The 11925-nt window shown below is 46.4% G+C and overlaps 1 protein-coding gene across 2 annotated transcripts in view; it reads right to left on the reverse strand.

The window, feature by feature from the left end:
* cfap69 (cilia and flagella associated protein 69) overlaps window positions 1-8632 on the reverse strand; it is a 95461-nt gene extending 86829 nt beyond the window's left edge. For both annotated transcript variants that reach the window (XM_080210727.1, XM_080210719.1), the window contains exons 1-2: window positions 8515-8632; window positions 4454-4516 (exon numbers count right to left, since the gene is read on the reverse strand). In XM_080210727.1, coding sequence (XP_080066853.1) covers window positions 4454-4516; window positions 8515-8583 — 132 coding nt within the window. In that variant the 5' untranslated portion in view covers window positions 8584-8632. The remainder of the gene's footprint in view (window positions 1-4453; window positions 4517-8514) is intronic.
* Between the last annotated feature and the right edge of the window lie 3293 nt (window positions 8633-11925).

Here is an 11925-nt window from a genome sequence, read left to right on the forward strand (position 1 = left end):
ATGGTGATGAGCAGACCCATGACCTCCTCTACCCGCGATCGGCCAGACATCCAGCAAGCAAGGTCATTATTCCCAACCTGGGAAGCTGTGACCGCTATATTGAGTGCCAGCTCGCTCTATAAGAGGGCAGGGCTACAGTACCAAAAAAAGATGAAAATCCTTCTTTGTGCAGCCAGGATGTCTGCCTCTTCATGTCTCCTCTGGCACCCCTTAACACACTTATGACATGTCCACGGTGATATCTCTCTCACGGGATTCCAACACATGTTATGCCACCCTCCATCTGCACCTCCCCTCTGCCACTCCCCATGGTGTCCCAGTAGATAATCTGCTCCTCACAACCCTGCTCCCACTCAACCCCCACACATTCATTACCATCTGACCTGGAAGGGTTCCTGGCAACACTCTCCCTGTCTGTCTCATCACAGGACAAAATTGAGCACAACTGGCATGAGCGGGCACAGCCTGCTGTAGTCATGCTTGAGCTGAAGACCCTAACACCCTTTGAGGAGAGAGCTGGCTGGCAAGGAGCAGGACTGCACTTGTGCAGAGGGTGAGGTGGGGGCAAAAGACAACAGTGAGCACCCTCAACACAAGCAGACATGTTTCAAGCCTCAAGTGAGTTAAGTTTCTCCCATTAGTCTGCCCCTGTGATGGTACTAATGCCATCTTGCTTCCCTTGCAGGTCAATCAGACTATCCTGTGCCCTCTGGAGACCACTGACCCAAGCAGCTCTAAGGCAGACATTTCAGAGATAAGCATCAAGGAGGTGTCGCAGCTGGCACCAGCGCAGATACTCACACCTCAAGGGAATAACTAGTAGGCACACTTCTGGATCATTCACTGTGAGCACCTCACACCTGAAGATCCACAGCAGGTGGAGGAAGGAACTTCCCAGCAATCTGGCACTCAGAGAAATGCCTGAGCCCAGTACTCTGCTGCGCTCCATGCTCGCCCCCTGAGGTCAATGAATCTTTGCAAGGTATGCCCCAATTCCCACTGCGGGTGGGATGGGAAAATTCCACCCTATGTCTCTCCCAGCTCCCATAACAATGATGCAGTAAAGCTGTGCAGCAAATGGCATGGGCCTCCAAGCCCCACTCCCCTTAACCCCACATCCATGGAATTCTCATCTCCGCACCTCCCCCCCCCCCCCCCACTCCATCACCATCTCCATCACCCCTCCCCACAGCAATGCTCTTTCTCTCATGTCTGTAAGCATTGTTGTGAGGGTATCGAGAGCTGAAAACGTGGGAGAGTCTGTCCACCTTGTCAGTAGGTCTGGCGCTGCAGTCTGGGGATCTGAATTTTTAAAATTAATTTGTGGGATGTGGGCAATATATCTTGTGCATTTGTGGCCCTAACAATCAAAGTACCCAGGCCTATGTCAGGCAGACTGCAGAACAGATCATATGACCCACATTATTTAACCTAAATTTAAAACTATAGTTTCAAAGTCTAATAGACTGCTTACTTTCAGCACACCCAATGTATTCATCCTTTTTCAAACCCGAGGTCCTGAAGATTTGTCAGAATTGAGCAGCATTTCTTCTTCAGTTTCTCCAATACTTCGCTTTGCCGATATAAATCAGCTTCATTTCTTTACTCTTATTGGTCCTTAGGTTAATCATTATTTCTGTGGGGTAATTTGTGTCTTCTACCATGAAGACAAAATGAAGGGCAGGATTTTCTGGACATTCCTGTGCCAATGATACACACGTTTCGCAGTGGTAGGGGTGTGTTCAATGACATAAGAACATAAGAAATAGGAGCAGGAGTAGGCCATCTAGCCCCTCCAGCCTGCCCCGCCATTCAATAAGATCATGGCTGATCTGTTGTGTCTCAGTTCCACATTCCCGCCCTCTCCCCATAACCCTTAGTCCCCTTGCCTATCAAAAACCTATCAACCCGTGTCTTAAAAATATTTAGCGAGGCAGCCTCCACCACTTCAACGGGCAGAGAATTCCAGAGATTCACCACCCTTTGAGTGAAGAAGTTCCTCCTCAACTCCATTCTAAACCGCCCCCCCTTTATCTTGAGGCTGTGCCCTCTAGTCATACTGTCCTTTCTGAGCGGGAAGAGCCTCTCCACCTCTATCCTATCCATCCCATTCATCATCTTATATGTCTCAATGAGATCTCCCCTCATTCTTCTAAACTCTAACGAGTACAAGCCGAGTTTATCCAGCCTCTCCTCATAGCTCAACCCCCTCAACTCTGGTAACAGCCAAGTAAACCTCCTCTGCACTCCCTCCAAGGCCAAAATATCCTTGCGTAACATTTCCATTGACAATGGCGGGATCAGAAGATCCCGTCACCGGCCAATGCTGAGCCACCCTCTGCTGCCGTAAAACATGTGGCGGATTAAAGAGTAATCTTTAATTAAAGGTGAAACTACCATGTAACTGGATAAGAAGAAAATAGAAAAAAGCCAGTACAAATTTCAAAATGAACAATTGTGCTTGACCAGCATTACAAAATTACTTGAGGAGGTTACAGACATGATAGATGGGAGAAGAGTGTATATTTCAAGAACGCCTTTGGCAAGGTACCACATGGGAGAATTTTTATAGAAAGTCAAGAAGCATTGAATTAGGTAGAGGAAAATTAATTGTATTAAAAATGGATCACCAAATTGGAGTTGATGCCAGTATTTTAGAGTGATTAGAAATAAATGGTGATGTCCTCCAGGGTTCAATTCTGCCACCACTTCTGTAGGGTGCATTAAGGATTGTGAATATTTGCAAAAAGGTATTGATATGACAAGGTTATAAAAGGTGACAGATGTAATTCAATCTTAGTAGGTGATAGATATTGGTAGAACAAAGTAGGATCAGTATTCCAAATGGGTGTAGATTCAGGGCTACAGAAGAACAAAGGGATTCAAATTTATAGGACATTACAAAGAACAAAGAACAACCCAGCACGGGAAACAGGCCCTTCGGCCCAACGAGCCCGCGCCGCCACATCACCCTACACCTATTCTACCCTGCATGTCTACGAATGGAACCCTACTCAGTCAGATTCAGGGAAGAAATAGTGTCAATTTGGTAAAAACCGATTAGCCTAAGAGCACATCTTTGGGGTGTGGGAGGAAACCGGAGCGCCCGGAGGAAACCCACAGGGAGAATGCGCAAACTCCCACAGACACAGGCCCAAATCCATGTGTCTGCACAGCCAGCAGTGCTAGTCACTGAGCTGTTGCGGCGCCCGTCTACCGGTCCAGGATCAAGCACACACACCGACATGAAGTACTAGGCCACTCCTGGACTTCCAAGAGCAGCCCACGCACGACCCGCCGTGTGCATGCCCCTCGCTTGACACGAGGTGGACCTCCACCTGTGGAATAAAGACAAAAAATATTAATCATACAGCCTGCCCTTCCGGTGTCTCCCGAGGTTTAACCCTATTTAATAGCCCCTACCATATCCCTCCATTCTCGTTTCACTCATGTGCCTATCTAACTGCATCTTAAACGAGTCCAACGTTCCTGCCTCCACCACCCTACTCGGTAGCGCGTTCCAGACCCCCACAACTCTCTGCGTAAAGAACCTTCTTCTCACCTCCAAATTATACCTCTCCCCCCTCACCCTTAAATGATGACCTCTCGTGTTCGTACCCAGTCTAGGGAGCAGTCTCTCACTATTAACTCTATCTATTCCCTTCAGTATCTTATATACCTCTATCATGTCCCCTCTCAATCTCCGTCTTTCCAAGGAGAATAGCCCCAGTTTCTTCAATCTCTCCTCGTAACCCAGTCCCCCCATGCCAGGCAACATCCTGGTAAACCTCCTCTCTACCCTTTCCAGAGACTCCACGTCCTTCCGGTAGTAAGGTGACCAGAACTGGACGCAGTACTCCAAATGCGGTCTAACCAACGTTCTGTACAACTGAAGCATTAGACGGCAGCTTTTATACTCTATGCCCCTTCCTATAAAGGCTAACATCCCATAAGCCTTCCTAACAACCTTCTCCACTTGTGACGCAACCTTCATGGATTTGTGAACTGCACTCCCAGGTCCCTCTGTATGTCTATACTCCTAATCGGCCTACCTTTTATCACATAGCTCCTCTCTGCATTATTCCGTCCAAAATGCATCACCTCGCATTTGTCAGGATTAAATGCCATCTGCCACCTATCTGCCCACCGCACCAACCTATCTATATCCTGTTGTATCACCTGACAATCCAGTTCCGTACCCGCCAACCCTGCCATCTTGGTGTCATCAGCAAACTTGCTGATCACACCACCTACGCCCTCTTCCAAGTCATTTATGTAGATAAATGACTTAAAGATAGCACCCCAGTAATGAAATTCTAGGTTTGAATATAACACATAGAAAAATGAAGATACAGTGATAAGCTTATAAAAACCTTAATAATTATCCAGAGTTCTACATGCAAGCCAAATAATATAGAAAATAGTTAAGTTTTTGTTATCAGAAGTCACTTACTGAGAATCGGTCTTCTATTAAATTAATAATCCAATTTAAATCCATAGGTCTTGTCTGCACATCCTTATAAACAAAAGAATTTTTAAAAAACTAGGATTACATTGAGCTGTAGATAGAAACTTCAAAGTATGCTTTCTAGCACGATTAGTACTCCACTGCAAGTATAAAATAATGAATGATTACAGCAAGTAATAAGCAGATAGATCAAGGAAGGGATTCAAACGGCATCATAAATAGAAAATAAAAATCAAGTGAATAGCTCTAAATGCCAATATTACACTCTAACTTTTTATCCAAATAATCTGTGCCAATAAAATGAAAATAATGCTAAAAATAATTAAAAGAATGAATTGCAATATGATGGTAAAGGGTAAATTTAATATTCCTGCGATGGAGCAAGACTCAAAGAAATCACATTTACTCTTTTTTTTTATTAGTTCCTTGTTTCTGGTGGTCATGATGTGGAGATGTGTTGGACTGGGATGAGCACAGAAAGAACACCAGATTAAAGTCCAACAGGTTTATTTGGAATTTCAAGCTTTCAGAGCACTGCGAAAGCACTTGTTCCTGGTGGTACAACTTTTGTTGCTAACTTACGTGTAATGACTCCATATATTGAACATAATGTTAATAGTCTTGGTTGCAGGTGTGGGCACAAAGAGTGGAATTTTCCCAGCCCTTTGGAGATGTGCTAGGTGGCAGGATGGCTGGCAATATGATATTGGAAGATGTCGGGTGGGGAGCCTAATGTCTTCCCACTGCCACGGAATATTGGCAGCAGTGAGAAACCTTACTGGTTTGAGTGGCCTGGAAGGTGATCTACTGAGCTATTAAAGACCCTGACCAAAACATGGCCTCAAAGGGAAATCCTTCCTGTGGCAAGAGACAAAGCAAACACAAAACAAAATGGTAATGACTGTTGCATACCAAATCATTTTAGGCCTAGAAACTTGCAGGTGGCGTTCCTTGAGGAAACATTCTTAGTCCAACTAGCTTTAGCCCCTTCATAAATAAACTCTCCTTCATCATGGATTGGGATTATTTGCTGATGATTCCATATTGTTCAGCCTTCCTTAAATAATCAAGCAGTATATGCCAGCCTACAGTAAGATGGGAATAGTACCTAGGCTTGGGATGGTATTCATGCCAAGCAACATCAGGAAATCATCATCTCCAACAAGAAAATGCCCAACATAATCAATACGATACAATAGTGACTTTTAAGGGGCATCTTGATAAATACATGAATAGGATGGAAATAGAGGGATATGGTACCCAGAAAGGTAAGAGATTTTAGTTCAGTTGGGCAGCATGGTTAGAGCAGGCTTGGAGGGCCAAAGGGCCTGCAGCGGTGCTGTAATTTTCTTTGTTTTTTGTTAATTGAGCACCAACTGCAAACAAGGCCAGAGCACAGCTGTAACAAAAAGTTATAGTGTAACCAGAATGGTTATAGAACACGACATTGATATATTCCAAGGTTAACATTGCACCCTTCCCCCTGCCTAGAGTTTGCAGAATAATTGGCAGCTGCCGGAGGAGTAGAGCTGCTTTTTATTTTTGTCCAGTCAAGAGGCACCCCCACCCCCCGGGACATGTAGCCACTGTAAAAGTGGCTGAGGAACAGGCTGCTCTCTGGCTGGGATATAGTGAAAAGTATTGGGGAGGCAATGGCCAGTGGTATTATCGCTAAACTATTAGTCCAGAAAGTCACTTATATTCTGGGACCGGGTTCGAATCCCACTTGGTAGATGGTGGAATTTGAATTCAATAAAAAATATGGAATTAAGAATCTACTGATGACCACGAAACCATTGTTGATTGTCAGAAGAACCCATCTGGTTCACTATGCTCTTTAAAAAAGGAAATCTGTTGTCCTTACCTGGACTGGGGCAGCACAATAGTGCGGAGATGCTGGCATTGGACTGGGATAAACATAATAAGAATTCTCACAACACCAGGTTAAAGTCCAACAGGTTTATTTGATAGTAAACGCCACCAGCTTTCGGAACGCTGTTCCTTCGCCAGGTGAATAGAGAGTTCTGATCACAAACAAGGCATATAAAGGCAGAATATTGATTAGAATGTGAGTCTTTACAGCTAATCTGCTATTCAAGACTTAAAAGTGCAGACAATGTGAGTGGAGATAGCATTAAGCATAGATAAAAGAAGTGTATTGTATCCAGACAGGACAGTAAGTGAGATGTTGCAAGTTCAGCTAAGTCATGGGGGTTGCAGATAGTGTGACGTGAACGCAGGATCCCGGTTGAGGTGTTCTCATGAGTGCAGAACTTGGTTATCAGTTTCTGCTCAGCGACTCTGCGCTGTTGTATGTTGTGAAAGCCACCTTGGAGAAGGTTTACCCGAAGATCAGAGGCTGAATGCCCCTGATGGCTGAAGTGTTCGCCAATAGGAGGAAAACAGTCTTGCCTGGTGATTGTTGAGCGGTGTTCATTCACCTGTTGTCGTAGCATCTGCATAGTCTCCCCAATGTACCATGCCTTGGGACATCCTTTCCTGCAGCGTATCAGGTAGACAACGTTGGCCAAGTTGCAAGAGTATGTGCCGTGTACCTGGCGGATGGTGTTCTCATGTGAGATGATGGCATCCATGTCAATGATCTGGCATGTCTTGCACAGGTTGCTGTGGCAGGATTGTGTGGTATTGTGGTCACTGTTCTCCTGAAGGAGAACTTGCCTGAACTTGCAACATCTTACTTACTGTCCTGTCTGGAGACAATACACATCTCTTTAACCAATGCTTAATGCTATCTCCACTCACATTGTCTGCACCTTTAAGACTTGAATAGCAGATTAGCTGTAAAGACTTGCATTCTAATCAGTATTCTGTAAACTGTGTGTGCCTTTATATGCCCTGTTTGTGAACTCTCCATTCACCTGACAAAGGATCAGTGTTCAGAAGGCTCGTGGCGTTTACTACCAAATAAACCTGTTGGACTTTAACCTGGTGTTGTGACACTTCTTACTGTGTAGCACAATGGCACAGTGATTAGCACTGCTGCCTCACAGCGCCAGGGACCCGGGTTAAATTCCGGTCTCCAGTCACTGTGTGGGGTTTGCATGTTCTCCCCACGTCTACATGGGTTTCCTCTGGGCGTTCCAGTTTCTTCCCACTGTCCAAAGATATGTAGGTTAGATTGATTGGCTGTGTTAAATTGCCCCTACTGTCAGCGGGATTAGCAGGATAAATGAGGGTTACCATGCCTCGGGACATCCTTTCCTGCAGCGTATCAGGTAGACAATGTTGGCCAAGTTGCAAGAGTATGTGCCATATACCTGGTGGGTGGTGTTCTCAGGAGAGGTGATGGCATCCACGTCGATGATCTGGCATGTCTTGCAGACAGGAATAGGGCCTGGGTGGGATTGTGGTCAGTACAAGACTCGAGGAGCCAAATGGCCTTCTGTACTGTCAGAATTCTAAAATTCCATATGTGACTCCAGAGCCACAGCAATGTGGTTGATTCTCAATTGTATGTGGAGATGCCGGCACTGGACTGTGGTGGGTACAGTAAGAAGTCTCACAACACCAGGTTAAAGTCCGACAGGTTTATTTGGAACAAACTTTTGGGGCACTACTCCTTCCTCAGGTGAGTGACTCTCAACTGCCCTCCGACAAGGGCAACCAGGGATGGGCAATAAATGCTGGCCCGGCCAGCGCTGCCCACATCCCACCAGTGAATTAAAACAAAAGCTCGGCTCCCCAGGCTGCAGACAGAAAGAAGTCTCACAACACCAGCTTAAAAGTCCAACAGGTTTACTCGCAGCACTGGCTACAAATAAACCTGCTGGACATCAAGCTGGTGTTGTGAGACTTCCTTCTGTTCTTATCCCAGTCCAACGCTGGCATCTCCACACCCAGTCTGCAGCCCCAGACAGTCACTGTGTGTGCGTTGGGAGGGAGGGTAAATTGAGGGCTATAAGAGCCCGGGAGCAATCCACATCCACCACCCCGCCTTCCCAGACTGTGCCACCGGCTGATGCCGGGCCCGGGCGGTGGGCACCGGGAGCCAGGCAGTGGGTGGGTGGGTGGGCTCGCAGACTCACCGGCTTGGGGCCCAGGTCACTGTCCCTGATGATGTGCCTCACCACCGGCACGCTCTTCTTCTCGCTCATCCTGACCGCTGCAAGACTGAACTCCACAGCCGGCGGGTGGGGACGCTGAGCCGGGCGGGTGGGCGGGCGGACCGGGAGATTCTCCCCGCCCCTCTTTCTGTTGTCTGTTCCGCCATGCCGTTGCCATGGGATTGTATATGGTTGCCATGGGAAGGAGGGGGAGAGAGAGAGACAGAGGGAGGGGACGCCATTTTGGGTCGCAGCGGCTGACACCCTCCAATCCCGCCGCGGGGTGTCGCTGCAGAGTCACTATACAACAACAACTCACGCTTCCCTCAAGGTGGGGGTGTGTGTGTGTGTGTGTGTGGCAAGACAGGAGACTTTCAGACGCAAACATGGCATTGAGCTTAAAAAAAAGACCCCCTCCCCCGCCTTTGGGAGAAATACAAAATCAAAAAGAGCCCAGGCTATGCTTAATCGTCCCACTGTCAAATCTACAGATACTGAAGCTATCCATGCCCAAATGCACCCAACCCCAGCACCAAGGCTTGCAAGTTGCAAGTTGCAAGTCACATTCACACCACACAGTGGCAGGCCAGCATAATCTCAAACAAGAGAAAGTCTAATCTCCAACCCCTATTGTCATCGCTGCAGAAGTGCACACCCTGTAGATCGCAAATAATCACTCTAGTTATCCAGAATTTAAATGTTAGCTCTGTTCTCCACACATGCAGCACCTCCCACCCAACTCCTGCCCACCTGACGAAGTAAAAAGTCTGACAACACCAGGTTTTAGTCCAACGGGTTTATTTGATAGTGGTCACGGGCATTCAGCCTCTGACCTTTGGGTAAGCATTCTCCAAGGCGGCCTTCACGACACACGACAGCGTAGAGTCGCTGAGCAGAGACTGATAGCCAAGTTCCGCACACATGAGGACGGTCTCAACAGGGATCTTGGGTTCATGTCGCACTATCTGTAACCCCCGTGACTTGCCTGGGTTTGCAAAACCTCACTCACTGTGCTGTCTCATACACATCTCTTTAACCTGTGATCAGTGCTCCTTCCACACATTGTCAGCCACTTTAGGACTTGAACAGCAGGTTAGGTGTAAAGATTCGCATTCTAATCAGTAATCACTAAACTGTCTGTGCTTTATATGCTCTGTCTGAGGCCAGAACTCTCCATTCACCTGACGAAGAGGGAGTCCCCTCGAAAGCATGTGAGTTTACTATCAAATAAATTGGTTGGACTAAATCCTGGTGTTGTCAGACGTTTTACTGTGTTTACCCCAGTCCAACGCCGGCACATCCACACCTGACGAAGGAACAGCCAGTTCCGAAAGCTAGTGCGTTTGCTACAAATAACTGTTGGGCTTTAACCTGGTGTTGTGAGACTTCTTACTGTGTTTATCCCAGTCCAACGCCAGCATCTCCACAGATGCTGTTAGACCTGCTAGGCTTTTCCAGCATTTTACATTTTTCAGATTTCGGCATCCGCTGTAATTTGCCTTTATCCTGCAGGTTCAAGTCAGGCGACCCTGACAGATGAAAGAAAGCAAGATATGATCTGCGGAGAGCCATCAAAGATGCCAGTACCGGATCAAAGATAAAAGATCAAAGATCAAGATCAAAGTACCAGACCAAGCTCCAGTCCAGGCAAGTCACATGGACTCCTGCTGACTATAGCAAGACATAACAGGCTACAAGATGAAGGCAGGTAAAATCACCAACTCCTATGCATCCCTTACCTATGAGCTCAATGCATTCTGACTATGAAATCATTAATAGTCTGCTTCCCAGACTGCCTGAATCCGCTACAGCTCACTTATCATCGCAACAGGTCCACAGCAGGTCCACACCATCTCCTTGGTTCTACACTCAACCCTGGAACACCTAGATAATAAAGATATCTACGTCAGACTCCTATTCATAGACTACAGCTCAGCCTTTAACACCATTATTCTGACTAAACTCATCTCCAAACCTCATGGCCTGGAACTCAGCTCCTCCCTCTGCAACTGGATCCTAGACATTCTAAACCATAGACCGCAGTCAGTAAGAATAGACAACAACTCCTCCTCCACCACCATCCTCCTCAACATTGGTGTCTCACAAGGCTGCGTCCTCAGCCCCTTACTATACTCCTTCTACGCCTCTGACTGTATGGCTAAATTCCCCTCTAGCTTGATTTTCAAATTTGCTGATGAGGCCATCTTTGTGGGTTGGATCTGAAACAATGACAAGACACAGTGCAGGAGAGAGATAGAGAATCTGGTGAACTAGAGCAACAATAATAATCTTTTCCTCAATGTCAACAAAACAAAGGAGATCGTCATTGACTTCAAGAAGCATAGTTGAGGGCATGCCCCTGTCTATATCAATAGGGACAAAGTAGAAATGGTAAGAGTTTCAAATTTTTAGGTGTTCAGGTCACCAACAACCTGCCCTGGTCCTCCGATGTTGATGCAATAGTTACGAAAGCCCACCAATGCCTCTACTTTTTCAGGAGACTAAGGAAATTTGTCATGTCCGCTACAACTCTCACCAATTTCTATAGATGCAGCATAGAAAGCATTCCTTCTGGTTGTATCACAGCTTGGTATGGCTCCTGCTCTGTCCAAGACAGCGATAAACTACAAAAGGGTCGTGAACAAAGCCCAGTCCATCACTCAAACCAATTTATCATCCATTGACTCTGTCTACACTTCCTGCTGCCTCAGAAAAGCAGCCAGCATAATCAAGGATCCCATACAATCCCGGACATACTTTCTTCCACCTTCCACCTTCTTCCACCAGAAAAAAGATATGAAAGTCTGAGGTCACATGCCAACCAACTCAAAAACAGCTTCTTCCCTTTCCCTTCCCATCAGACTTTTGAACCTTGCATTAAATTGTTCTTCCTCTACACCTTCACTATGACTGTAACACTACATTCTGCACTCTTTCCTTTCCTTCTTTATGTACAGTATGTTTTGTTTAGTGCACAAGAAACAATACTTTTCACTGTACACTAATATATGTGGCAATAGTAAATCAAATCAAATGCCATTGATTCGGAACCCAACTGGACCAGGTGCTGCGATCACATTAGCTCAGCTGAATATTGCCCAGCAAGTGTTCACATCCTGCTCCAATGCTTCTCTGACAAGTCATCAGTGTGATGGCGTGGGAGCACAATGGTTAGTACTGCTGCTTCACAACACCAGGGACTTGGGTTTGATTCCTGGCTTGGATCACTGTGTGGAGTTTGCACATTCTCCCTGAGTGTGCGTGGGTTTCCTCCGGATGGCTCTGGTTTCCCCTTTACGTTTTGAAAGATGTGCTGGTTAGGTGCATTGACCTGAGCAGGTGCTGGACTGTGGCAACTAGGGAAATTTCACAATAACTTCAATGCAGTGTTAA

Source organism: Carcharhinus amblyrhynchos, chromosome 2, assembly GCF_965287045.1.
Source record: "Carcharhinus amblyrhynchos chromosome 2, sCarAmb.v2.hapA, whole genome shotgun sequence".
Classification (NCBI taxonomy): domain Eukaryota; kingdom Metazoa; phylum Chordata; class Chondrichthyes; order Carcharhiniformes; family Carcharhinidae; genus Carcharhinus; species Carcharhinus amblyrhynchos.